General features: G+C 48.2%; 3 protein-coding genes across 8 annotated transcripts; 2 read left to right on the forward strand and 1 right to left on the reverse strand.

Annotated features, from left to right (window-relative positions):
* Nucleotides 1-1,183: 1,183 nt before the first annotated feature.
* On the forward strand, nt 1,184-8,809 carry Tmem97 (transmembrane protein 97). The gene is made up of 3 exons (XM_075991459.1): nt 1,184-1,411; nt 6,801-6,945; nt 7,898-8,809. The coding sequence occupies exons 1-3, from the start codon at nt 1,286-1,288 to the stop codon at nt 8,155-8,157; spliced, it is 531 nt and encodes a 176-aa protein (XP_075847574.1). The 5' UTR covers nt 1,184-1,285; the 3' UTR covers nt 8,158-8,809.
* Ift20 (intraflagellar transport 20) lies at nt 3,312-14,351 on the reverse strand. 6 transcript variants are annotated; one of them, XM_075991464.1, is made up of 6 exons: nt 14,218-14,351; nt 12,288-12,541; nt 12,014-12,142; nt 10,863-10,948; nt 9,670-9,773; nt 3,312-6,377 (listed from the first exon to the last, which is right to left on the reverse strand). In XM_075991464.1, exons 2-6 carry the CDS (start codon nt 12,358-12,360, stop codon nt 6,320-6,322), a joined length of 450 nt encoding a protein of 149 aa, XP_075847579.1. In that variant the 5' UTR covers nt 12,361-12,541; nt 14,218-14,351; the 3' UTR covers nt 3,312-6,319. The 6 variants fall into 6 exon arrangements, with proteins under 6 accessions (XP_075847579.1, XP_075847577.1, XP_075847576.1 ...); XM_075991462.1 differs by having other exon boundaries at nt 6,183-6,377; nt 12,288-12,549; XM_075991461.1 differs by lacking the exon at nt 3,312-6,377 and adding an exon at nt 8,894-9,275.
* Nucleotides 14,352-14,525: 174 nt separating this feature from the next.
* Nucleotides 14,526-27,338, forward strand: Tnfaip1 (TNF alpha induced protein 1). The gene is made up of 7 exons (XM_075991468.1): nt 14,526-14,683; nt 20,075-20,393; nt 21,366-21,535; nt 21,892-21,981; nt 22,058-22,110; nt 22,836-23,031; nt 24,327-27,338. The coding sequence occupies exons 2-7, from the start codon at nt 20,189-20,191 to the stop codon at nt 24,561-24,563; spliced, it is 951 nt and encodes a 316-aa protein (XP_075847583.1). The 5' UTR covers nt 14,526-14,683; nt 20,075-20,188; the 3' UTR covers nt 24,564-27,338.
* Nucleotides 27,339-27,489: the final 151 nt, after the last annotated feature.

Raw genomic sequence — 27,489 nt, forward strand, 5'->3', positions numbered from 1 at the left:
ACACCCTAATCTTGGCTAACTTTGGTTAACCCTAATCTTTGCACTTCCCTAACTGTACTTCTTTCTTTGTGGGCAGAAACTTCGAACCCATTTCTTTTCTGGTTTTTTTGGCTTTTTGTTTGTTTTGAGACAAGGTTTCTCCGCCCACGGAGCTGCTCCACTCCTCCCTGCGATCGCCATTCTCTTGTTTTCTCTCTAGACCCCCCCCCCCAGGTTGGAGCTTCTGTCTGTGTGCATATCTGCAGGCCAGAAGAGGGCACCAGACCTCATTACAGATGGTTGTGAGCCACCATGTGGTTGCCGGGAATTGAACTCAGGAACTTTAGAAGAGCAGGCAATGCTCTTAACCACTGAGCCATCTCTCCAGCCCCATCTGTAAGATATCTTAATGCACTTCGCTCTCTAACCTTCCACCGCTTCGAAATGCTGTCTTACAGATCTAGTCACCAGGTTCATCCAACTTCCGGTTAGGCGTGTTCATCCAAATGCTGCAGCCTGCTCAAGATCTGTTTCTATGTTTTGGCTTGAGACTGTGTCTCTCTATCCCTGGCTGACCTAGGCCAGGGTGGCCTAGACCTCACTGAAGTCCGCCCACGCCCAGCCCTTCAGTGGGGGTCTGTTTCAGGTGACAGAACCCAGACTTCTTGAGCGCTAGGCAAGAGCGCTACCATTTAGCAACTGCTAAGTCCGATCCTTGTGAAGTGTCTGCAAGCCCAAACTGAATTAATTTCCTTTGAGCCCACTTCCTGTGCCCCCTCTTCTCAACGAATGGCAGCCCCCATCTTGTCCCGAGCCTAGCAGGCCCCAGGATATAAGATCGTTATTTCTGGGCTGGACAGTGATTTTTGGAGCCAGCACGAAGGCGAGGCTCGCGGAGCTCCGGCACCGTCACTGCGGCGCCACAGGCCACAAGTCCGGGTCCGGAACAGAAAGCAGATAATGAACGCTACGCCTCACGCGGGACCCCACCGCACGGAACACCACCCGGTGCACACGAGCCCGCCGACGTGGACGGCTCGAGCCCCGCCCCGTCGCACTGCGCTCCCAACAGCCAATGGGAACTATTTGTGGGCCGTCGCTCAAACTACAGCCCGGGTAGGTAAGGGGCGGAGCCCGTGGGCGACCGCCCACTCACGCGCCGCGCCTGTGTCCTCTCGGCCAATGGGCGCGGCTTGCGTAGGTCGGGGGCGGTCAGCGCGGCCCACAGCGCGGGCGCCAGGTTTCTTCCCACGTCGCGGTCTCCCGGTGCAGGCGTGTCAGCTGCGTCTTAACCGACAGGACGAACATGGGGGCCGTGGCCGCCAGGCGCTGCGTCGAGTGGCTGCTGGGCCTCTACTTTCTCTCGCACATCCCCATCACGCTGTTCATCGACCTGCAGGCGGTGCTCCCGGCCGAACTGTACCCGCAGGAGGTGAGGGCTCAGGGGTCCCCCACGTGCTGTCGCGGTTCCCGTCGGCTCGGTGCCTGACTTGAGCCCAAGCTGGGTCTAACAAGACAAAGACCAACGCTTTATTCCTCTCAGGAGCATCCCTGGCACTCAAGAGGTCCTGGGTTCAAGCTACATTTACTCCCCAAACCTTTGCAAACCCTTTGTCCTCGGAGTGTGTTTCGCTTAGTTCCACCTCCGGCAGGTGGCTGAGGGAAGTGGCCTGGGTGAATCAATGTCTGTCAGCCGTTGGACTTGGTTAAAGTTGTGTGGATGGGCTTTAAAACTCCAACGTAACCTCAAAGAAAAAGCCCCAGTAGGATCGAGCTTACCTAAAGGGTTTAGCCTTTGGTTAGTGCTGCGTGGTAGGTCATACATCACTCCTGGGTCTGGATCTAGCTGCAGGTGCGTACACTGTTTGAATTGGATTTGAAGGGAGCTGCATTCTTTGACCCCACTTTATCTGAATCTATAACCTTCCAGGGAATGTCTGCATGCTTCTCCAAACTACGGGTAGAGCTGTAGGCAGGACTGACTTGCTCACCTAAAGATTTGAACTGCTGGGCTGTGGTGGCTTTAATCCCAGCATTTGGGAGGCAGAGACAGGGGGATTGATTTTAGTTCGAGGCCAGCCTGGTCTACAGAGCGAATTCCAGGACAGCCAGGGCTACTCAAAGAAAAGCTGACTAGAAAAAAAAGAAACAAGAACTGCCTCTGAAATGCTCTTTAAATGTTGTCTTCTTTGCAGGGCAGTTCTTAATTTTGAAATCCAGGAGTTCTCAATGGTGTCTGCAAAATTGCATGTATCTTGTGCCCTCTGAGGAGGGGGAGACTGTCGCTTCCATCACCGGAAGAGTGCCACCCACACAAGGAGTTAGGAGTGACACAGTCAGCAATGTCACTCCCCACTCCCTTAAGTCTCCTTTTGGTTTGTTTGTGGAACCACATAACTAGGAAGACCTTTAACCTTCTTTTCCAAGGGAAACTCTAGATAGTATGTGGCAAGAACACTTGGTTTTTCCAAGAACTGGCTGAGTTTCTTGGCATGTTTAGGGCTCTATGGCTCCAACTTTTTTTCCTTAAAATAACAGTTCATTGAGTACACTGCAAGAGGGCTGTAACTAGGGTACCGCGTGCAGCCACAGCTCTGCGATAATAGGTTAGATAGTAAACGCAAAGATAAATTGTAGGATTAACATGTGGCTCCTTGGTTTTAAAAAAAAACCAGCATGCATGAGGCCCTAAATTCAAATCCCAGCACTAAAACACAGTGTGTGTTATGTGTGTATACAAGTTAAACCATTTTGTATCACTGCTCTCACACATGGTCAAAAATGCAGTGGCTTACTTTACCCTACATTTATTCTCAGGCTGTTTGGAAGTTAGGAATTTAAAATGGTAGGTCCCAGGGCTGTAAGGAGGACTATGTTCCTTGCTGCTTGCAGCTTTGTGGTAGTTGCCAATGTCTCGTGGCTTGTTTTATAGAGCTGAGAGTCACACCTAGACCAGGCCTGCCATCCCTTTCACGTCAGTCTTTGCAGGCCGTCCATCATATTGCCATGTCAGAGGTATTCACATCTCCCTCTGGCTTTTATAAGGTCACCTGGGATACACTGAAGACCCACCGTCTAACCCAGGAAGATTCCTTTGAATACTACAGCCATGTCCTCCTGTTGGACATGGATAAGGACATTATACCTTTGATTGCCATCTGTCTCCTGCCACCAAGGGGCCTGAAACCCTAAAGAGGCCATCAGAACGGCACTAGCTGTTAGTTAGCCTTTTGGATGGTTTTGTTGTTGTTTTTTGAGGCAGGGTTTCTCTGTAACTTTGAAGCCAACCCTTGTTTTTTGTATTTTGGTAATTTTGAAAAAGGGTCTCAACAGGTGGTTGACAACATGCCTTTAATCCCAGCATTCAGGAAGTTCAAGACCAGCTTGGTCTACAGATAGAGTTCCAGGACGGCCAGGGCTACACAGAAATGTCTTGAAAAACAAAAAGAAAGTAAGGGATGAGGGGACTCATGCTAGCCCAGGATAGCCTCAGACCCAAACATTCACCATCTCAGCTGTACAGGGTTTCCAGGCATGAACCGTTCCACCCAGTTTGAGTGATGGGCCTTAGGAGATGGGGTCTCACTACTTACAGCTGCCTCTGCTTCCCTCACCGTTCCTGGTGTCTTTCCTGACTGCTGGTCCGCATCCTGCTTACCACTCTCCAAATAACTACAATTTGACTAGCATCATACAGACCACCAGTTCAACATTTGTTTTTGAGATAGGGTCTCACTGTGTGCTCTAGCTGTCCTGTAACTCAGTATCTAGACCTGGCTGGCCTCGAACTCAGGTTCCCTCCTCTGCTTCCCAAATACTTAATTCTAGGTTTATTGTCACCGTGCCCGATCAGCTTTCAAGCTCGGGATGTAGCATTGGCCATGGTCTAGCATGCACACAGTGCTGGGTTTCCTGCCTAGCCCTTTATCTCTGTCCCCTTTTTGCCTTTTGAAGTTTTATTCATTATTATTGTGCTGTGATGCCTGTGTGGAGGTCACGGGACAATTAGTAGGGTCAGTTGTCACTCCATCTTTACAGGAGTTCTGGGTAGGGAATTAGGTCATCAGGCTTGTGCACCAAGCACTTTACCCACAGAACCGTCTTGCTGGCCCTGCCTTTTTAATGTCTTGACCAAAAACTGTGGTATTAAAGGCATAAACCTGGAACACCCTGCCTGCAGCACTATCCCCTCCTCCCTCTTGTTTCATTTGGATGGGGAGTGATTTTGTTGCTTCTCCATGGAGAAAATAATAATCTGGGGATTTAAGTCAGTCACAGATTGTCTTGAATGATCCCTGAATTTAGAACCGGTTTGGTGGTACTCAGAAGGCTATGAGACAAGGATCACTCACTGGGTTGAAGGCCAACCTAGGCTACATAGCAAGACTGTCTGTAAAACAAACCGCAAAGCCCAAATTTACACCCACAAAAAGACCATTTATAAGAAGCTAAAACATATCTAGGGTTTTTCCCCAAAAAGGTGGAAGGCCTCAGTGACTGAGCTGAGTTTGCAAACTAAACTTTGTTGTTTGAATCAAATCACCTGGGCTGAGCTTAAAGACAAGCTTGGGTTCAAACAGAAAGGAAAGGAACCATTTTGTAGTATCTCTTGCAACTGAGTGAACCAATCCTGTTAAAATAAGAAAACCATGTGAGCCCATAGATCTAAAAGCAGTCGGTCCTGATCCTAATTGAGGTTCTGCAGGATTCTGTAGCAGACTAGTTCCAGGTAGGTGTGGTGTAAATGGAAAGTTTTTTCTTTTAAATCTTGGAGTGCAGGGCTTAAATGATATTGAGCAATTGCGTGCTTAGATTTGGTAGTGTTAAACTGGAACATCTTTGGCTATGGACCAAGCACACAGGTCTTCATCCGTGTTCACCGCTGTGTATCTGAATTCACTGCATCTGAACACAAAGATGGAGAAATCGTGTGCTGGAGCCAGGCCCTTGCCGCCAGCTACCACATTCACTGCTTGTCCAGGCTGTGCTGGCATCCGGTAGGTAGGTGGCAGCCCCTATGGGCTCCAGTGCCTGGGAGCGGGGCAGCCAGCTTTGCTGATCTTACCCTGCAGCCTTTTAGCTCTGCAGTACCGCACATCGTCTGGACCTGCGGAGTAGGCCACCCTCAGCTCAGTTGTTTACAGCGGCATTCAAACGGGCAGAAATGCCTGCCAGTACTTCACTCTGAAATAAATCTTGCTAAATAAGTAGTTATAATGTAAAGTTGTGTGTGGTGGTGCACATCTCTAACCCCAACACCTGGGAAGCGGAGGATCAGGAGTTCAAGGCCAGTTTCAGTTACAAGAGACCCTGTTTTCAAAAAACAAACAACAAAATGCAATGAGGGGAAAAACATTTAGCCTGACTTGCTCAATTTACAGGTTAGGAAGTAGAGACCCGAGAGAGGCTGACTTAACCTTTCCTGTCCCTACCTTACTGCCCTGAAGAGTGCTCAGGGCATCCAAGAATCCAGTTTCGCATCTGTGTGCTCTGATGCCTGTGACCCCAACACAACAGTGTTTTTGGGTGCTTACTTAAAAGCTCATAGTAACGAGGCCTCCATTTCACAGTAGCCAGCCTGTCTTTGCTGTTACTTGGATTTTTCTTTGTTTTTGAACTCTGTCCTGCCTCTACTTCCCAAGTGCTGGGATTACTAAGTGCCACCATACCCAACAGCCTTTATATCTTTTGATTGGAAATTAACACCAAAAAACCTCCCTAAATTTTCCATCATAAGATCAACACCCTGGAGTCACCTTTAGCATCATATCTTGACACTTACTTGGCATTTCATTTTTGAGGCAAGATCTCATGTAGCCCAGGTTAGCCTTAGACCATGTAGCTGAGCATGACCTTGCTTTAGGATGTTAAGTTTGACAGGCCTGAGTGGGCAGCTGCAGGTTCCCATCGCCTACTGCCTGTAGCCAGTCAGCATGGAGCTGCATACTTTGGTCTGTTAGGTTGATTACAAGTGTGAGGCTGGAGCTAGACCCCTACTGCTGACTCAGGCCTCACCACAACCATGATGCTGTGTACTCTGGTGTAATTCCACCAATGCCCAGCTGGTCTAATAAAAAATTGAAGCCAGTGAATGAAAACAGATGTATTTGTAACATTAGGATTGAAATGTCTATGTCTCCATAGAGGTTAAATTTACTTCCCTTCTACCCTCAACACTCCCCCAAGAAAATTCAATTGCCGTCTACATTTGAGGACTCCAGACGTCTGGTTGTATTGTCAGGATGGTTTTCCATTTCCTTATCAACAGATGCGAGCAGAATGGTCCTAAGTGGCAGTTGCTGTAGCTCCCCAGTGATGCAGCTAGTGTGTACTAGTGCAGTTAGGGACAAATGCACAGTAGCACTAAGATGAGATTGAAGAGCCCAGGAAAGCTTACTCTGCAAAGAAGGTAACATTTGAATCACGACTAAGGTTTTTATTAAGACCATCTAGGCCAGTGTTTCTCAACCTGTGGGTCATGACCCCTTTGGGGGTCAAAGGACTCTTTCACAGGGGTTGAATATCAGATATCCTGCATACCACCTGTTTACATAACAATTTATATCAGTAGCAAAATTATAGCTATGAAGTAGCAATGAACTGATTTTATGACTGGAGGTCACTACAGCATGAGGAACTCTATTAAAACGGGTCAGAGCATTAGGACGGTTGAGAGCCACTGCTCTGGATGTCATCAGAGCCAGGTGTGTATGTCACTGCTGCACCAGGGCTGCACAGTGAGGGCCTTGGTGCACTGGAGCCACTGAACCTCTGTCGGCCACGCCACGTGTTAGTACTCATCGGGATCCTGTCTTTTCCAGTTCAGCAACCTGTTGCGGTGGTACTCTAAGGAGTTCAAAGACCCTCTGATGCAAGACCCCCCAGTGTGGTTCAAGTCCTTCGTGTTTTGTGAGCTTGTGTTCCAGCTGCCTTTCTTCCCCATTGCAGCATATGCCTTCTTCAAAGGTTGGTAGTGTGGGAAATCTTAGTTTTGCTCCGAAATGTCTTGGAGGAGCAAACCCCTGTAGCTTCAAGAATCTGGTGTCTGCTAGCATAGATGTTACAGGGAACATTAAATGGGCTCAGCTGATGTCCTGTAAACTGGGCTGCCTCAGTTATCTAGGGATCCCTCATGATGTGAAGCCTGAGGCCAAGCATAAGCTTGTTCCCTTTAACCCACCACACACACAGTTTCTTTTATCTGTGGCCTTATCTTCCACTTAGGATAGCATATTGCCTTAGAAGCTGGAAGCATCAAGCCAATCCCTGAAGAGCTTAACTTCTCATTTAAAAAATTTTCTTGGGGCTGGAAAGATGGGCCAGCAGTTAAGAACACTGGTTGCTCTTCAAAAGGACCTGGGTTTGGTTTCCAGCAATATAAAACCATCTGTAACTCCAGTTCCAGAAGAGCCAACACCCTCTCTGGCCTCTGGGGGACACTGTACACAGCGTGAATGCAGGCAAAACAATATATATATATATATATATATTAAAAAAGTCTACATGCCAACATATAATTAGTGCCGTTATGAAGTAGCCGTGGCCATCCTTGGAAACTAAGCTCATTGAGTAGGGAAGTTTATTTCCCACTGGGACCCTATAGGCACAGGATCCAGCTGTGCCCTCTTGCCTGTGTGGATCCTTTATGGGTGCTGTGTTCTAGACCAGACTGGCCAAGCTGCTTTGCTGCTCCCATTTCCTCGGTTGGGTCCTAGCTGTCATATAAGCTTGCCTGTTGAGTGGTATAACACATCTAGTTTTTCATGTGTGCAGTCTGACTGTCCATCAAGAGGAGGCAGAACCATTGAGCTGAGAGGGACCAGACAAGCAGGGAAGGGGCAGAGCATGTCCCAGACACCCTGGAAGTCACCAGACATGACTTTTAACCTAACTGTCCTTTTTTCTTCCTCTGCTTCAGGAAGCTGCCGGTGGATCCGAATCCCTGCCATCATCTATGCAGTTCATACCATAACGACATTAATTCCAATCCTCTATACACTTCTACTTGAGGATTTCTCCAAAGCTGTTGCTTTCAAAGGAGTAAGACCTGAGAATTTCCGTGAACGACTGACCCTCATAGGTGTCTATGTCCCCTACTTAATAATCCCCATTATACTCCTCCTGTTCATGTTGCGGAACCCTTACTACAAGAACGAGGAGAAAAGAAAGAAGAAATAACAGACACTAGCCTGGTGGTGGAAATCCCACAGCACAGTTGCCTTCTGGACAATACAAGAAAAACTGCTCTGAACCCATGTTTTAGCAGCATTTGAAACACAAGCAGCAGTGTACACAAGAACAAGATAGTGGTGAGAACCATGTCAGGCCCTCACCTCCCAAGGGCTGAGCAGGCCATCAGCAGGAGGAGGGACCAGCAAAATGGTGCCAAAGTTCTGCCACATCATTGCTAAACAACGGGCAAACAAACCAGTTAGCACACACCTGACTAGATCCTAACTACCTCTATAGCTGATCACTTGTCAACCAGTGAGCACTGGGTGTTTAGGCCACCTTAATGTCAAAAATTTTGTCTCTTTAACATCCATGAAAAACTACCTGGTTTTTTTTTGTTTTTTGCCTGTACCTCCGCCTTACGAGTCTAAGCCAGAAATGGTTTACAGTGGAAGGTAGCCCCGTCTTCAAGTTATCCTGCTAGTCCTTGTACTTCCCAGCTCTTGTCCAGACTGGGATAAGTGTGTCTGCTGTTCCACTGGCTCTCCTCGGAGAAATGAAAGATTGGTGGGTGCTAGCAGGTGCTCTTTTACCATATTGCTGTGGTTATTACTGTCTGACTTGTGTGTCTGGTCCAAATAAAGGTAGCTGATGATCACTGCCTGGTTTGTTGTGTGAATGGGGGTTAGAACACTGAGTTCTCAGAGGGGCTGGTAACAGAGCACCAGAAAAGACCACGCCATTTGCTAATGGTATTTATTGCTTTTCATTGAGAGCTTTTTGAATTTAAAAAAAAAAAGGTGGATCAAAGTTTAGTTTGTGCTGAGAATGCAAGAGGTGAGGCCCTGTGCTGCCTCTGCCACTAGCAACGGCTGAGCACTGGAGCAGCTGCCCCAGAGGGACCCCAGATGGCAGTACTGCCTCCTTGTACACTGCCATGACATACTTGGTCATCAGTCAAGTCACTGGAATGGTACAGAGGTTTTTCTGTTTGTTTTGGGTGCTTTTTTGCTTTCCTGCTATAAATAATGAAAATTTCAGTTCATTTCTGAAAAATAAATTGGTCAATAAATTCATTTTGTTCTGCTTCTACTTTACACAAAGCTTCATATTCAACCCGATACCTGAAAAACAAAATTGTTAGAAGCCCTGAAAAGAAGGAAATAAAAACAAGATAATTGAGAGTATAGAGCTTTAGATAGTTGCAAGAAATGGTTAGCTATGAAGCCAGGGCAAGAGTGTGAAATAAGCAAAGCCCTACTTAGAGCCGCCCAGGAGAAACCTCCATCCCTAGGGAAGGCACAGGAGGTGGCCTCAGCCCTTGTTACAAGAAACAGTGCTCAGACTGGGAAGCCATCTGGAATTAACTAAGTCCCCACTTCCTTATCAAATTTATTTTTAAAAATCTCCAGGATACCCAGTGAGGTGCTCTACCTGGGAAATGATGCATAAAGACAAGGTGATGGAGTAGGAAAATGAGAATCTGCAGTTGAGTACTGGCTTAGCATGGCTGCTTACCTTTCTAGCTGCATTTTCTTCTCTGCTATTAGGGCTTGCAGTTGCTGCTGTTGGGCTTCTCTCTGTTTTGCTATGGATTTCAGCAAGTTCCGAGCACCGATGGCCTAAGAAACATCATGGCACTTAAAGAAGGCATGGTTTAAACTCACCTAAGTTCTTCAAAAGGGAAAAGCCACTTGGGAGGGGAAAAGAGAGAAGAGCCCCATGGTTTTAATGGCTAGTCAAGACTATTAACCCACTGATCCCAAAGGGCTTGGTGAAAAATGGCAAAAAAAAAAAAAAAAAAAGTGGCCCATTGGGAGGCATCACTTTTAACTGATCGCCTTTTACCGAGCCATCTGTACCCGACAGTCTTTCACATCTTCATGTGTAAAAGGAGGGTAAAAACACCCACCAGTACTACCATGAAGATCAAAAGGAGTAACAACAAGTGTGTACTGGCCAGGCTGGAAAGGACTCAGTGGTTAAGAGCACTGGTTGCTCGTGGAAAGGAGCCAGGTTCAGTGCTGCAAGCACCCACATGGCAGCTCACAAGTATCTGTAACTTCAGTCCTGTGGAATCCAACACCCTCTCTGACCTCCAAGAACAAGGATACCAGGCACATACGTGGTGCACATACATGCAAGTAAGCAAAATAGTCATGCACATAAATCAATCTAAAATCTGGGGACTGGAGAGGTGGCTCCATTAAGCACTAGTTGTGTTTGCAGAGGGTCTAGGTTCAATTACCAGCACTCATAAAGCAACTCACAACCAAACATTTCTAATTCTAGTTTCAGAGGATCTGATACCTTCTGGTCTCTAGACGTGCACATGTGTGTGCACAGACATCCATGCAGACAAACATTCGTTCACATGAAATAAGTTTAAAAAAAATGCTGGGGGCTAGAGAAATGGGTCAGCGGTTATAAGAGCACTGACTGCTCTTCCAGAGGACACTGGTTTGATTCCCAGCACCCCACATGGCAGCTCACAACAGTTCCACGGGATCCGATGCCCTCACACAGACAAACATGCTGACAAATAGCCAATGTGCATAAAAGAAGAAAGAAAATACTGGCATAAGCTCACCACGTTAACTAGGCCAGCATCTATTGATTATTAAATACCTGTGTTAAATAAATGAGCCTACCATCCCTATAATAAAGACAAGACCACAGGGTTCCTGGCCAAGGCCAACTGCTGATCTTACCTTCATCTTCTCGTTCTCCGCTTCTTTTGCGAGCTGATCCACAAGCTCAATTAGACCACCAACTATTTTCTGAAACTGGCCAATTTCTTTGAGGGAAAGCACAAAACATTCTCATTAGCATTTCTTTGAAGTAGAGAGGCAAAGCCAACTGCCCCTTCTAATCTGTGTAACAGCAGCCTGGTGCCTACTAACCTGAGCCTCCCACCATCTGGTCTACCATAGAGAAGAGGGACCAATACCAGAGTTAGACTTGGAGCATAAGCCCCAGAACGGATTCTAAGGACACAAGCACAGCCTTTGGACTGGCCAAAGTTCCAGTAGAAGGTGGTGTGGGGATCCCCACCTCTAACCACAGCTGGTAAAAAGGACACATCATTTAGGTGCCCCATTTCCTAGTCACTCTTTTCAATGCTCTTGGTATGTTGGAGCCCTGTTTTATTTTATGAAAATAGGCCAGAGAAGTGGGCCACAGCATACAGCAACCACTAAACTGGGAACAGACACCAAGCAACCTGCCACAACACCATGGCCCATAAATCTCTTGCTTCAGCTGAGTATGTGACACAGGTCTGGAACCCTGGCACTAGGGTGGCTGAGTTAGGAGAATCCTAAGTTTGAGGCCAACATACAACATACACAGTGAGACCCTCAAAAAAAAATGAAAGAAAATTCCCTTGCTCCAGCTATATCTGGCTTTTTCCATTGGCACTGAGCTGGCTTAGCAGTTAGGAAAGAAAGCCTTCTGGGGATCTGTAGCCCAAAGGTCACCATTGTGCTGAGCTGCTCCTGGAGACTTCAGTTACCACCTCTAACTCCAAATAACACAGATCCTGCCACCAAGACTATTCTACCAAGAAATCAAATCAGAATATATAATTTATTTCCCAAGTCATAATTCTCTATCAAGAATTTTAAGGTTATTCATCTAAAAAACACCCACCCCTTCCCCCAGTCCATTTAGTGTTGTGGGGACTAAATGTGGGACTCCATGGTGACACAAGAGGGCAAGTAGAGAAGGCTGGGTACACATGGGAATCCAGAGACTAGGCTCAATCCAGGTAGCAAGCACTCCGTTCTGGCAGACCTAAGAGCGCTAGTCAAGGTGGGGTAGTGAATCTGCTCAAAGCACTGTGTCTCCAAGTGATACTCACTGTCCACAAAATCCTTACATTCTTCCTTGAGCTCTATGGTCTGCTGGGTAACCTCTGGGTCCAACACCCGAAGCTTGTTCAGCTCATCAAAGTGCAGCCCTGCTTCCCCCAAGATGTCCTTGGCCATAGCTGCAAAGAAATCAGCCCCAACCTGAATTTCAGCCCAGACACCCAAGGAAATCCAGGCTCGACTTCAGCCCACTCCAGTCCCCAATACCAACAGCAAGCCCGCCTCACACTCCCCGTTCCCTCTGCCTCCACCGCCCAGCCTCACCTGTTTCCCTTCCAGGCTCCCTAGAGAAGCTCTGCTTTGAAGGGGTGACAGTGGCAGTCAGGAGGTATGTCATAGGAGCAAGGGTCAGGAAAGAATAAAGTCCAGTTGCTTGTCACAGGCATCGTTCATTCAACATACATTTCTTGAGTGCCTACTACATGCCAGCACTGCTAGATGCTGGGTGTGAAGATGAACGCAACACGGTGCCTGCCCTGGAGCAGCACAGTTTAGATGGAGGAAAACAGCCATGGAACCTGAAAAACTATATTGCATTAAGTGATTTTACAGAACTATCACTAAGCCAACAAAAAAGTAAAAACAGCAGCTCACTTGGGTGCATCTGGCCTAAGCTGTGAGCCATAAGCATAGTTAGAAATCCCCACTTGTGCACCCCAAAAGGCTTTTCAAATGCATGCACTGAAATGAAAAAAAGAAAAAATCTGAGTGAATTTAAAAAAATTAAAGCGCTAAAAGCCAGCTATACTCATAGATGACTCTGACCCCAGAGTTGTGCCAGAGGACCCCAACACAAATTTAGGACCAACCTGGGCTACAAACCAAGTCCCAGGCTATCCTGTGCTACATGAGGCCCTGTCTCAAAACCAAATTGTCTTCTTGTGCTGTTCTATTTGAACAAACAGTTGAGCACTTAAGAGCTACCAGGGATTAACTGGGCCAGGAGCTACAGAAAAGTCCGTGTAATATGAGGGTGCACACACCTATCTAAACTTCCGTTTGCAAGCATTTCTTCAAAAAACTGGAATCCCTGCTCCAAGGACAGAGTGAACACAGTGTCTCTAGTCAGACACAGCAGGCAAACAAGCACAAACTGTGATAAGACCACGAGGAACAGCGCTCAGCGCTTTGTGAAGCCGCTGCAAGAGTGCGGCACTCACAGGGCAGAGGGCAGTCAACAAAAGCCTTCAGGGAAAAAAAAGATATGAAACCTAACTAAACGTGTCCCAAAAAGTCTTCTATGAGAAGGTGGAAGAGAGGCATTCTGGGCAGAGGGGAAAGCGCATGGGAAGATCCTGAAGCTAGAATTTGACACAAAGGCTGTGGTATCAACGACAAGAGGGAGCAACGAGGCTAGACTGGCTAGAGCTGGATGCTGAGAAGCTCCAGCCCTGAACTTGGCTTTCTATAACGGTAACAGCTAGCAGTGCTCGTCGATCAGATTAGCAAAGATCACTACCTTGGCCTACGGGAGGGAAAAGGAACAGCTGCTCCCAGATTCTTCGCTGAGAGCCTAGCATCTAAGCAGGCTGCCTGCAGGTAAGTGGCACTCTGTTAATGTTTGCGGAATGAATGGATGTGGAAACGGTAGGCTTAACAGAAGAAAAGACTTGAAGCTAAAGGCGAGTTCGGAGCTGAGATGGTTTCTGAGTATACGGAATTTAGTAACAGATCTCTTAAAGCAGCAAACTGGAGATGAGGGAAAAGAGCCGAGCGTGATGGCCATGAATGTGGGGTGGACCGAATGTGTGGCTGGAAAGGACAGTTGAATGAGATGGGTAAGAAAGCGAATTGCAGGGAAATGATGCGCAGCGGACTAACAGAACCCCGCCTCGCCCCCAGCTTCCACCAAATGTACCAAGGACCTGGGGTTGAGGTTCCTAAACATGAGGGAGGTGACGGGCTCCGCAAGCACTATGGACAGCTGCGGCTGTGGGGTGCGGAGAAGGTGCGGGCACAGTCAGGAACGACTGGCAAAGGACGTGGCCGTCTTTACTACGCTATCCTCCTGCACTGTCCGAGCTTCGGTTTCCCGCGGAGATGGCAGGGAGCCGCGCTCTAGGGCTGAGCTGGGTGTAAACCGGCTCTCTCTAAACCACCGCTATCGGCCTGGGCCTGCCAACCCTCAGCGCGGTGTCACCACGCCCTCAAGTCCCAAGTCCACCAGGTCCCCCGACCTCAAATCACGACATACCTGCCGACCCGTCGCGGCGGCACGCTACGGCCCAGATGGTAACCGCAACAGGCCGCTGCCACGGATACAGGACCCGATAGCCACACGTCACCCCCTGACACCAGAACCACTCGCATCCGCCCAGCCCGCAGTGCCTGCTGGGAAATAGAGGCAATCCTAGAGGAGCAATAACGGCCCACGAGACCCAGAAGCCTTTGCGCCGGAGGCCGGCGGAAGTAGATTTGCTCTCATACCCAGAAGCGGAAGAAAGCCAAACCTCAGCGGGATTCCCGACTCCACCGCCTACTCGCGCGCTGTGCATGCTGGGCCTTGTAGTATGTTTCCCGAGCTGTAGGGCTGGGTTGTAGCTCCGGAGTCGGCGGGCGCAGGATGTGAGCTCACAGCCGAGATTGCAGGCAGCCACAGGCCAGAGGCGGCACCGAGTCCGCTCGCCACTCGGCTGAGAGAAGGGGCGTCCTCGCGGACGGTGAGTACCAGACGTGTGGGTGCAGCGGGAAAGAGCAGACTCTGCCGGGTCCTGGGCAAAAGGCACAGGACGGCGCGCGGGATGGAGTTCAGGTCCTCTCTTGGGACCACGAATCTCAGTTTCTCAGAAGAGGAGGGGTGTGGCGGGAGAGCACCCTGCACTGCCAGGAGAGAGGTGGGCTATCCCTTCATTTCCACAGGGGACCCTTTAGGTAAAGCCTAAGCGTCTCTCCCAAGATTTCTGACCTTTCTAGCCAAAATCAGCCTTCCCACCCTCTCTCTGTCCATTGTGTCCTTCCTTTAGGACCCCAAGTCTGCACTACCGCAATCGTTTGCCCTTTGTTCTGTTTTGCTCCCCTTGAGGTTCCCGTAGAGACACGTGTAGGTCCCTAGCGAAGTCCCGAGGGAAGAGCACTGAGGCTATCGGTGGAAACTTCATCCTCGCTGAAATTTCTTTCTAGGGCGTCACCTGCCACTGGACTCTTGGAACTCATTGGTCTGGTGGAATTTGATCTGACGTCACCCAGGACTCAAAAGTGGCTGCTTTGTGGGAAAAGAATAGATTAGCTCCGGATTTGATTTCTTCGGGTGGCAAGCCTAGTCATTGAGTTTCTTTGATTTGGTAGAGCGTGTATATATGTGCTTCCTTTGATTCCGGGGAAATAGGGATTGAACACAAAGCATGTGAGGAACTTGCTAAAACTTGTTAAAGGGTTATTTTTGCTTTGAGGTAGGGCAATTGCTTACCATTCTAGCATGCTGGTGTCACTTATTGTTAGTCTTCTGGGGCTCATTTCATTCATATTCTACCAGAAAAGCAGATAAGCCACCAGAAGGATGTGCTACATCACACAGCACCACCCTAGCTCATCCCTGACAGCCCCACTCCCAATCCAGAGACATACCTGAATCTTTTCCCAAACAGTTTTAGTCTAACAAGCTGATGTGTGCTGAATACTTAACAGTGTGCCATTCTCGTTTGACGAACAGCATCCTGGGTTTCACCTGGAAGGCATGAGGGGTAACAGGAATCCACTGAGTGTTCTGGCATTTAAAGAGATCGATTCCACTTTGGGATTTTTGTTTATATCTCCAGCCTTGCTTCTGTGGTGCATGCCTTCATCATCTCTTGCCTGGACCACTACTTCCTCTGATCTCCCCCTTCCCTCTCATGCACCTTTGCAGTCCTACACAGCATCAGGTAGTTCTTGGAAGCTAGAAATAAATCAGATCATACATACCACTTCCCTGCTTAAAGCCTTCCAGTCGCTTCCCAAAGCATATTTTAATTCACAGAAAACCCAGCTCTTTGTGGTCATGTAGCACTTGCTTTCCCCTGCTTTCCATCAGACTGCCTTCCTCCTTCTTCTTTAGCTGAACCTTAGCCACGATGTCACTACTGTTCCTAAAACTTGTTCCTTTTCGGCAGTTTGTGTGTGTGGTAGCTTTGCCCGCGTGTTACGACTGGTACCCACAAAGACCAGAAGAGGGCTTCGGATCCTCTAGAACTGGAGTTAGAGACCACTGTGAGCTAGTGTGTGAGTGTTGTGAATTGAACGTCGGTATTCCGGGAGGCCGCCAGTGCTCTTAACTGCTGATCTATCTCTCCGGCTCCATAAAACTTGTTTCATTTTTAAAAATTTAAATGTGCATGTGTGTGCCTGAGTGTATGCATGTGCATGTAGCTGGCAGCAAAGGCCGGAAGAGGGTGTCAGGTCCCCTGGAACAGGAGTTACAGGTTACTGTAAGCCTATTGATGTGGGTGCTGGGAACTGTACCTGGGTCCTTGCCACTGAGCCATCCCTTCAGCCTCTAAACCTCGCTTCCCATAGGAACTTTGCACTTGCTGTCTAGAGTATACTTTCAGGCCTTAGCTGAAATGCCATCCTCCCTTGGTCTCAAGCCTGATAATTCTCATGCCATTCTCGTGTTCTCAGTTACATCAGTCATCGGCTTCTTTGTTCCCTTGTTTATAGTCTGTCTTCTGGTTTGTATTTTGTTTTTGTTTGAGACATGGTTTCTCTATGTAGCCTTGGCAGCCCTGGAACTTCTAAGTACTAGGATTAAAGGCATGCACCATTATGCCCATCTTGTCTTCTACTATAGTGCGAGTTCCACGAGGACAGGCCTCTTCTATCTTTGTTCTTTTCTATTTCTAGTGCCTGACACAGTAAGAGCATAGTAAATGATAACTTTATTACTATTTGTAAAGTCTGGTTGGGCTGGGGATGTAGTGTTCCTTGAACTACCTGAAGCAAGTAACAGGTACCAAATAGTTTTATTGTGAAGTGAATTAAATTAGATAAAATATATACCCAATGCCTAGAATATTCTCTGCTACATACTAAGCATGCAGTGAATTTAGCTATGATACTTTTTTCTTTGGTGAATGGATATCATTTTTTAGTTTATTTAAATTTTTTTTAACTTTATGTGTATGGCTGTTTTGCCTGCATGCTATCTGTATACCATGTGTGCAGTGCCCATAGAGGCCATAATTTGGCATCCGATCCCCTGGAACTGGTGTACGAGATGGTTGTGAGTTGCTATGTGGGCCTGGAAATTGTACCCAGGTTCTCTGGAAGAGAAGAGCAGCTGGTGCTCATAACAGCTGCTGAACTATCTTATCAGTGTGTGGTGGTTTTTTTTTTTTATTATTATTGCTATATTCTTTTTTGGTTTCTTGTTTGGGGTTTTTTTTGTTTGGTTGGTTCGTTTTTTGTTTTTTGGTTTTTTTTGTGTTTGTTTGTTTGTTTGTTGGGGTTTTTTTTTGAGCCAGGGTTTCTCTATGTAAGAGTTCTGGCTATCCTGGAACTTACTCTGTAGACCAGGCTGGCCTCGAACTCAGAGATCTGCCTGCCTCTGCCTCCCGAGTGCTGGGATTAAAGGCGTGCACCACCACCACTGCCCAGCTTTCTTTTTGTTTTTTAAAGACGCAGATCCTACTATTTGACCCAGGTCGGCTTCTGTCTCGCTCTGTATTCAAGACAGGGCTTGGACTTGAAATCCCGAGTGCTTGCTGATATCACAGGTGTATACCTCTGTACCTCACAGTACATAATAATGTACCTCACAGTACATAATAATATTTGGGGTTTTGTTTGTTTTTGAGGCAGAGTCTCTTGTAACCCAGACTGGTCCCAAACTCTCAAGTTAGCTGAGAAACTCCTGGTCTTTCTGCCTCCATTGGCCTATATCTAGATTACAGGCAAGGGCTATATTTAGTTTATATGCTGCTGGGAATCAAACCCAGAGCTAATACCTGCTAGAAAAGTGTACTACATTAAGCTACAATTTACTCTTTCTTTTTTTCCCTTGAGACTGGGTCTCTGTAGTTCAGACTGCCTCAGCCTTCCAAGTACTGGATTGTACGTGTGAGCCACCACCCTTGGCCTGGTTAGCTATAGTTTGGATAAGCCAGAACATTATAGCCAGGGGTGTGGGCACACACATTTAATCCTAGCACTAGGGAGGCAGAGGCAGGTGGATCTCGGTGAGTTTGAGGTCAGCCTAGTTTACATATCGAGTTCTAGAGCAATCAGGGGTATATAATAGAGAGACCCTGCTTCAAAAAGCTGTCATTATAATACAGTTGTCTCAAATACCAAATCTGAGGATGCTCGAGTCCCTTACATTAAGAGTTGTTGTTATATTTACATATAATCTATGCACATCCTCCTGAATTTCTTCTGTCATCTCTGGATTATTTAAAATACCTAGTACTATGTAAATGCATGAAGTGTGACGCACGTAGTTGTATCTATATGTATACAATTGGTTGTTACACTGGGAATGATAACCACAGTAAGTCTGTACCTGTCCTGTTCTGTAAAGATGTAATTTTGTTTGTTGGAGGGTTTTGTTGTTTTTTTGGTTGTTGTTTGTTTTGACATAAGGTCTCTTTATAGTCCTGGCTGTCCTGAAACTCCCTCCATAGATCTGGCTGGTCTGGAACTCAGAGAGTCTCTTGTCTCTGCTGAGTTTTTTGGGTTGTTTGTTTGTTTGTTTTGGTTTTTTCGAGACAAGGTTTCTCTGTGGTTTTGGAGCCTGTCCTGGAACTAGCTCATGTAGACCAGGCTGGTCTCAAGCTCACAGAGATCCGCCTACCTCTGCCTCCTGAGTGCTGGGATTAAAGGCGTGCGCCACCATATCCATCTAGGACTCTTTTTTTTTTTTTTAATTCAGAGTCTACGGGTTTAGAATTTAGAATATAGGTCACAACAACAAAAGCAGAATGCAAGCCTGAACAGAACAGAAGATGAACCAACTTTTCCTTTAATCATTTCTCTGATCGCCGAACTGTTAGTTTTTCTTTCCATATTCCTTGATCATTTTTAGGGTCATCATCATATCTGTTCTCCCCATTCTTGGTGGAAAGGAAAAGAAGAGAGATAGGGCTCTCAGGAAAAAACAACAAAGTAGTCATCCTGTGTTCTGCCTTGAAAAATGGTGACAATTACAGGAACTTGGGGCAAGGCTAATGCCAAGAAAGGGGAAGGTCAGGAAACCCCGTGGGAACTCAGGTAGCGCCTGCCAAGCTCCCTGGCTGGCTGCCTCCAGGGCTGACCCTCTCCAACCCCTTAGAACCACACTCGTGTTATTCCCAGATCCAGGCTTCCTTTAGCTGGTGCTAACCTGAGTCCTGGAGTGGGCTACTCCTGAGACAGGAAATGCATCCTGTCCCTCTGACTCTGGGGAAACTCCTAGGCTGGCTAGATTCCCAGTTGATTAGTCTGGAAGTCTGGAATCCTGGGAATATTGGTAAAACATTTTCTGGAGTCAGTATGGTGGATCCCAGGGTGACCTGTTCATCTGGCAACCCAGAGCAGAGCTGAGCGTGGAGGAGTTTATGCTCCCAGACCTGTGAGAGAGTACTGAGAGCAGCACGGGGTCTCTGCTGTTGCCCAATGTCCTAGTTTGCTTTCTGTTGCTGTAACCAAAAGCAACTCGGGGAGGAAAGAGTTTATATTTTGCTTACAGATCCCAGGTCCCAGTTCTTCACTGAGGGAAGCTGGAAAAGGAACTGGTGAAGGGAACTGAAGCAGAGCCCCTAGAAGAATGCTGTTGGCTTGCCAGCCTGCTTTCTTATACCACCCAGGACCACCTGCCCAGGGATGGCACTGCCCGCCTCATCAATTGTTAATCAAAAAATGCCCCCACAGGCTTGCCTCCCGGCCAATGTGCTAAAGGCATTTTCTCAATTCAGGTTCTCTTCCCAAATGACTTTAGCTTGTGTCGACTTGACAACACTAACCAGCACACCCAGGAACTTGGCCTCTGTTCGGGAATGTATGGGCTTATCTAGAGAGTAAACTGTGTCAGAGTTCCTCCTGCTGTCCCCTTGTGAGCTCTACCCTGCTGACTCCTGTGTTCTCTTGCCTCTTACTTACAGCACTGAGAGTATGAGGTCCTGGCCTCTGTGGGCCACTCATTCGTGACCACCTCCACCACGGCAGAGCCTTCCAAGCCTACCTCCTGCCGTGTGGTGATCTACCTGCAGCGGGAGATGTCAGGGGACACCTGTCTGTGCCCAGCCTCAGGGGCCAAGCCCAAGATAAGTGGCTTCAAGGGAGGCGGGCTGGGCAACAAGTACGTGCAGCTCAATGTGGGTGGCTCCCTGTACTACACCACAGTGCGGGCCCTCACCCGGCACGACACTATGCTCAAGGCCATGTTCAGTGGGCGCATGGAGGTGCTGACCGACAAAGAAGGTGAGACATGGTATCCGGGCATGCTGGGCAAGGGAGGGAAGGAAGTGGGGGGGCATCCTGAGATGACATCAGGGCAGGGCTTAAGCTCCATAGATCTAGAATCTGTATCTTTTCCTCTTCACTTCTTACAGGTCTTAATAGAGCTTCAGAATTCCTTGAAATTGTACATAGAATGCTGTATGTTCATATATCATCCAGAGGAAAAAAGACTGTACTTAAAATTTAATATTCAGGCTAGGTGTGGTGGCACACATTTGTAACCCTAGCACTTGGAGATGGGGACAGGAAGATCAGAAATTTGAAGCCAGCCTCCACTACATATCAAGTCTGAGGCCAGCCTAGGCTACATGAAACTTTGTCTCAAGGAGAAAAAAAAAGTTATCCCCCAAATAGAATCCAGGAATGCTGGCACATGCTTGTAATCCCAGCACTCGGGAGGTTGAGACAAGTCAATCTCAAATCTGAGGCTAACCCAGACACTTTAGCAAGACCCTCTTTCAAAAGCTGACACATGGGCCAGGCATGGTCAAACATACCTTTAAATCCCGGCACTTGGGAGGCAGAGGCAAGTGGATGTCTGTGAGTTCAAAGCCAGCCTGGTCTATAAAGTGAGTTCCAGGACAGCTAAGGCTAAAAACAAAAGGCTGATATATGTGTATGTACCCAAATAAGTAAGATTGTCATAAACACAGTAGCAGAGACTGGTGGATTCTATATTACCAGGGTGACCTGAGTACCCCCAAGCCTAGACATTCAGTCCTCCACTCTCAGGGGTGCATGAGTTCCTGGACTCAGAATGGGAAAGAGCAGCACAGACCTGAGGCCTGGAGTCTGCGTGTATCCCTGGCCTGGGCTCTGCACTCTGATGGAGCTTCTTTCCTGGCTGCCTGCTGCCTCTCTCAAGTGGCCTCTCCTACATCGGACACAGCTGGAGGCTAACAGTAATCCTTTTGGATCCCTCCATATTCCTAGGCTGGATCCTCATAGACAGATGTGGAAAGCATTTTGGCACCATCTTGAATTACCTCCGAGATGACACCATTACCCTCCCACAAAACCGGCAAGAAATCCAGGAATTGATGGCTGAAGCAAAATATTACCTCATTCAAGGGCTAGTGACTATGTGCCAGACCGCCCTGCAGGTACGGGAAGAGGTGGTTGGCTTAGCAGGTTGGGAATCGTCTCTCTGGGGACATTAGGTTTGGCTCCTGGAAAGCTGTGTTGGGAATGAGGTTGATGAGTCCAAACTCAGAACAACAGGCCCAGCACACTGCTTGGCAGCACAAACAGGCTGTGCCTTTAGTTCATTCGCTTAGCTAGCTAAGCTTGAGACTTGGCAGTGGGGATCTGCTTACCTGCTAGCAGTTACCTATTACCAAAAACATCATCATCTGCCTGGTACCTCCTCACCAGGCAGGGGGTGGCAGTGGCCGAAGGCCTGGGGAGGAGCCTCACTAGCGTAAGATCCTAAAGGCGGCTTTCTGCTCTGTGTCACCAGGACAAGAAAGACTCCTACCAGCCTGTGTGCAACATCCCCATCATCACCTCCCTGAGAGAGGAGGACAGGCTCATCGAATCCTCCACAAAGGTACTGGGCACTCTGTGGGCCTGGGTCTGGGGACACCAGGCTCCTGGCCCCGCCCTTACTCTCTCTTCCCTCACAGCCTGTGGTGAAGCTGCTGTACAACAGGAGCAATAACAAGTACTCATACACCAGGTATGGCAGGCATGGGGAGGGTGGCAGAAGCAGCTAGAAGGCTGAGCTGCCGATTCTGGGCAATAGGCTCAAGGGATTTCACAGATTCCTGACACACACAACCTGGGGCTGGGTTGAATCCACCTTTCCTAAGGGCAATGAACAGGCATAGGATGGAACTCGGGACAGAGACATTTGGGATTTGTTACATGGCCTGGTTGGGATGTAGATGATAAAACGTGAAACACGCCTGTAATGTGTCGTAACAGGAGCATGCCAGGGATTTCCTTCCCTACTGTCTTAGTGGGTAGAGAGGGTTGCTAGGAAGTCATGAGCTGAGTCCTCCTGAAGCCTGTGCTCCTGACCATGTCCACATGACAGGCCATGGTTAGGTAGACCCAGGCTCAGCTCTAGAGTCTCCTGGTCCCCCGTGGACACTGCATCACTCCCACAGCAAAAGGACCCTGACTACCAAGTAGCAGTGAGGGACCCTTTCTTCCAGGCTTCAGGAGGGGTCATCACTTCTTTGCCTCAGTGTTCTCTGCTGTAACTGAGAGCCAGTTCCACCCCTCTCTTTCCCTCACAGGCCCCAAGTCCTACAGGTTCCTCTCTGCCTCCCTGTTCCTCTGCCATGTCTTCATTTTAGCATGATAGGGGAGGGAGGGAGGGGAGAATTCAGAATGTTCAAAAGCCCTCCCTCGTGCTGGAACCTCATTTCAGGCTTGCTGGCCCTTGTGGTTTTCCAGCAATTCTGATGATCACCTACTGAAAAACATTGAACTGTTCGACAAGCTGTCTCTGCGCTTCAATGGCCGCGTGCTCTTCATCAAGGACGTGATTGGTGATGAAATTTGCTGCTGGTCTTTCTATGGTCAGGGTCGCAAGCTGGCAGAGGTTTGCTGTACCTCCATCGTGTATGCCACAGAGAAGAAGCAGACCAAGGTATGGGCCTTCCTCTGCTAGGAGACAGATCCCACAGACTCCAGGGTGGAGAACTGCTCTTGCCTCAATGCACCCTTCCCACAGTAACAACTTTCCCAAACATGGTATGGTGCTGCCAGGTAGGACAGGGCCAGAACAAAGGGGAGGGTCAGAAACTGTTACCAGCTCTAAGAAAGAAACCCACTGACCAGCAAGGAACTTTCTGGTGTCCTGGAAGGACCAGGTCTTTGAAGCTGTCACAACTCATTAAGTTGTAGTTCTGGTCCCACCGACTTTGTGAAGCCATTTCAACCACATCAGTCTGTTTTTCCTGCTTAGAGACGGGATGAGTCTGAGTGTAGCCAGTACATGGGAAGGGTACAGCTCAGAAGCAGCAGCATGGTGCGGCTTTCCACCGCAGCCCTGCTCTAGCAGCCAGGCCAGCAGGGAGTTCCCGGTCAGCTGGCTCCTGAGCCCATGGATGGCATCACAGTGCCAGATGAACACAAGGCACCTTATGTTTCCTTTTCTTTTTGGAACAGGGTTAGTGAAGCTCAGGCAGCGCTTGCTACATAACCTAAGTTAGCCACAAACACATGGCATTCCTCCTGCCACAGCCCCTAGGACTACAGGGTTACAGGTATGGTCCACTATACTCAGCTGTATGAATTACTTGGTAGGAACGATTTACATAGACTCAGCTCCTCCTCCCTTTCTGCAAAGGCTAGCTGGTGTCCTCCCTGGAGTATAGACTTGGAAACAGCTGGGTTTTGCTGGGTAGAATACCAAGCAGATTATCTGGGAAGTGAAGGAAAAGAAGGGCTCAAGCATCCAGACCCAAGAACCTTAGCCCCGACTGCCTCATCGCCTGAGGCTGAGCGGTCTGCTGAGGCCTGTGTGTGAGGTGGGAGTCTGGCGATGGGTGTGTATGAGGGCGACGTGACGTGCAGTGGAGTCAGTCGGGATTCAGGGCCTGAGTCACAGCAGAGGTGGCAGTGCCTGTCTTTTAACTAGGTGTCTCTTCCTTCTTCCGTGTACCCCTCTAACCCTCACACCCCAGCTATTAGACGGGCCCAGCTGGAGAGGAATGCACAGCAGCTCAGTGTGACAAGTTTGCTAGGATTGTGGGATCCTGATCTCTTCCCTCCACACTGGTCCTAGGGATGGGCTTGCTGAGCCAGAAAAGCAACAGAACTGCTTATTAGAGCTCCTTCTTCATTCCTACATTTATTTGTGTGGGTGGGTGACAGACAGGACAGCCTGACTTCCAAGGCTTCGTGGAAGAGCAAGACTCCATCTTGTCTCCTTCTCCCTAGGTGGAATTCCCAGAGGCCCGAATCTATGAGGAGACACTCAACGTCCTACTCTATGAGACCCCTCGAGTCCCTGACAATTCCTTGCTGGAGGCCACAAGCCGGAGCCGCAGCCAGGCTTCCCCCAGCGAAGATGAAGATACCTTTGAACTGCGGGACCGTGTACGCCGCATTCACGTCAAGCGCTATAGTACTTATGATGACCGGCAACTTGGCCACCAGTCTACTCATCGAGACTAATGAGACTCTTAGGAAGTCAGAGCATGAAGCCACGTCTGCTGTCCTGTGGAACACACCCCATTGGCCACCTATGCTGCTCCTGCTAGCTGGGAGCCTGTTCTAGCATGTAGCAGTGCCAGGCCCTGCTTGGTAGGTCAGGGAGCCTGGCAGAGGAAAGGCCACATTGTCTTACCTGGTCCTCCTCCCCCATCACTTCTAGATGCCACCCCACTTCCTGTCTGACAGGGAGCTACTTCTGCTCCAGGGCGAGGGCACTGACTTCCACCTTCTGCTGAGAACATTCCCTAGGCCTTCGGCCGAGTGCCCCTTTCCTCTGCTGAAGAGCTCCTTCAGTTCCTCAGCTGAGGTACGTGGGAACATCTCTGTTCTACAGGAAGGGAGGCTTCTGGTGCTGCAGGATTCAAGTTTGAACAGAAAGGCAGCCTTCATTTTACTAAGGTTTTAAGCATAGGTATCACCTGATTTTTTTGTTTTTAAATCTAGATGTTAACATGGTGGCCTTGCCTATAATGCCAGCTATGGAGAGGCTGAGGTAGCATAACAAGTTATAGGCTAGCCTAGATAACTTAGCAAGACCCTGCCTCAATATAAAGTTTTAAAGAGAGGGCTAGGGGCATAGCTTAGTGGTAGAATACTTACCTCGTATGAGTGAGGCCCTGGGTTCAATCCCCACTACTGCCACACTCACACAGAGCACCTAGGAAATGACTAGTTTCTAGTCTGGTGAGGGAGAACCTAGGACTAAGCATTTGTTACCCCTGCAGGATGCCAGGACCCCACATAGGCGGACACAAACACACTACACTACACTTTTTCAAGGCCCTAGGACCCATCCTTTTTGTTGTTGTTGTTATTATCTTTTGTTTTTTTGAGACAGGTTTTCTCTGTAGCTTTGGAGTCTGTCCTGGAACCAGCTCTTGTAAACCAGGCTGGCCTTGAACCCACGAGATCCGCCTGCCTCTGCCTCCTGAGTGCTGGGATTAAAGGTGTGCGCCACCACCGCCCAGCTTCTAGGACCCATCTTTAAAGCACTTTGTATATCGTCATTCAGGAGTATATTCTGCCTTGACCCAGAGCTTTTTCCGATACTAAATCCCCTCTTGCAGATTCTGAGGGAAGAGATAAAGAAGCAGTTAATAGCCAGGTGTGCTGGCGGATGCTATGATGCCAGCACTCAGAGGCTGAGGCAGGAGGATCATAAGTTGGAGAGCAGTCTGTGCAATGTAGTTAAAGTTCCAGGCTAGCCTGGGCTACAAAGAAAGACTCGGTCTCAGGAAAAAAGTAAACTGACTAGCTCTGGCTTTGTCAACCTGACTGGCCAGCCCAAAGAATACCAGGAGGGGAAAGATGCCCAAGTTAAGGCTGTGGTTTTAATAGCACCCTATGGGAAAAGATACCTCACCCCCTGTGGGGTCACATCACTGACTCAGACTAACACAATTGTTTGGTTTGGGTCTCATACTTGCATATGCTGTAGCAGAAGGCTATGGAGCCATCAGCTAAAGACCACAAACTCTTGGAGCCCCATGCTGCCAGTAATGCCCACAGATTTGGCCTAGGTTTGGTCATGCCCAGCTCCTAATGTCATATCCCAGTTTATGTTATGGCTCTGGGTGGTGGTTCTAGTAACCAGGGTGACTTAAGCCTTTTGAAAGGCCTTTATTTCTTTTGGGTCACCTGACCATGGAGGTAGCAAGGTCTAGACTGGATGTGAACTATTCCTCTGGGCTTTGGTTTTCATCCCTTTGCTGGTCTTGGCCCTCTTAACTGGATTCTTTCCAGAGAAATGTTGTCACTGGAGGGAGCTGTTTGCAAGCCTGACAAAGTGTGGCCCTCAAAAGTGCTCACAAGAAACACAGGTTGTCAACTCCATCCCTTGACCACTCTTATAATTGCCAAATGGCTGCACATAGCTCACCTATGGGCAAATGCCAGGCCCAGGGTTGGGCTCTCATAAGGCCCTGACCTGACATGATAGAGCAGGGGAAGTGTGACTTGGTAATCAGGTCTTTGATGTGTCTTGACTGTAGAAAGAGATTTGAGCTGTTTGGGTCAGGCACCTGGCGACCAGCAGCTACTGGTCCTTCAGATTGCACTGGAAGGAAGATGACAATCCTTTTTTTTTTTTTTTTTTTGGCCAAATTTAGGCTTTGGCTTTGAGGCTTTCCCACAGACTTTGGAATGTTGTAGCATGAGGCCACTGATCTATTTTCTCAGCTGTCCCCAAGAAGCCCTTGAACGTTCAGATTCCCGGCTCCCTGCTGCATATTTCTAGTTTGTTCCTTGACCTCCACATCCCCTTTAGCCTCTACTTGGTGCTTTGAGATCCATATCCTCAGGTGTTCAGTGGTGTCTAGTCCTTGGGCCTAAGGAAGAACAGTAATAAGAGTCCAGGGCTAGGCATTCATCTTTTACTGAAAATATCTTGGTTTAAAGAAAACACTAACACCAAAGTGATTGATCTTCTTTGCTTGGACTTTGTGGGATTTCCCACTCCTAGTCCTACAATAGCTCTTGGCAGGATGAGTTTTTCGATGCAAGCAGCCCAGGGGTAGTAAATACAAAGTACGGATGAAGGTCAAACTGGGAGCTGTTAACAAACACCAAGTAGCTACTGGCTTTGCTGAACTGGGGTGGGTGTGGCTGGTCTGCCTGAAGAGTAGCACAGGTTCCACGAGAGAATGTGTCTTTTACTGCATACCTGCAATCCTTGATTGCTTACCCTAAGTGATAGAGGTAAACACTAACTTCTAATAAAATTGTGTTACACTGCTATGGTGCTGAGTCATGTTTCCAGTGAGTAGAGCCTGGCCAGCTCACAGCTGTAGGCTCAGTTCTAGTAACCGTTCCCTCCATGACCTTGTATTCTAGGGAGGTCACAAAACTCACCGCTCCTTTGTCCCACAAACCCACACTCCCCCTGGTG

Source organism: Microtus pennsylvanicus, chromosome 11 (assembly GCF_037038515.1).
Source record: "Microtus pennsylvanicus isolate mMicPen1 chromosome 11, mMicPen1.hap1, whole genome shotgun sequence".
Lineage (NCBI taxonomy): Eukaryota > Metazoa > Chordata > Mammalia > Rodentia > Cricetidae > Microtus > Microtus pennsylvanicus.

Coding starts and splice junctions, on each gene's coding strand:
- Tmem97 (XM_075991459.1), top strand. CDS start 1,286: ATGGGGGCCGTGGCCGCCAGGCGCTGCGTCGAGTGGCTGCTGGGCCTC. Junction 1,412..6,800: donor CCGAACTGTACCCGCAGGAG/GTGAGGGCTCAG, acceptor TGTCTTTTCCAG/TTCAGCAACCTGTTGCGGTG. Junction 6,946..7,897: donor AGCATATGCCTTCTTCAAAG/GTTGGTAGTGTG, acceptor CCTCTGCTTCAG/GAAGCTGCCGGTGGATCCGA.
- Ift20 (XM_075991461.1), bottom strand. CDS start 12,360: ATGACATACCTCCTGACTGCCACTGTCACCCCTTCAAAGCAGAGCTTC. Junction 9,774..10,862: donor CGGAGAACGAGAAGATGAAG/GTAAGATCAGCA, acceptor GATGTTTCTTAG/GCCATCGGTGCTCGGAACTT. Junction 9,276..9,669: donor AAGAAAATGCAGCTAGAAAG/GTAAGCAGCCAT, acceptor TTTGTTTTTCAG/GTATCGGGTTGAATATGAAG.
- Tnfaip1 (XM_075991468.1), top strand. CDS start 20,189: ATGTCAGGGGACACCTGTCTGTGCCCAGCCTCAGGGGCCAAGCCCAAG. Junction 22,111..22,835: donor AACAAGTACTCATACACCAG/GTATGGCAGGCA, acceptor GTGGTTTTCCAG/CAATTCTGATGATCACCTAC. Junction 23,032..24,326: donor CAGAGAAGAAGCAGACCAAG/GTATGGGCCTTC, acceptor CCTTCTCCCTAG/GTGGAATTCCCAGAGGCCCG.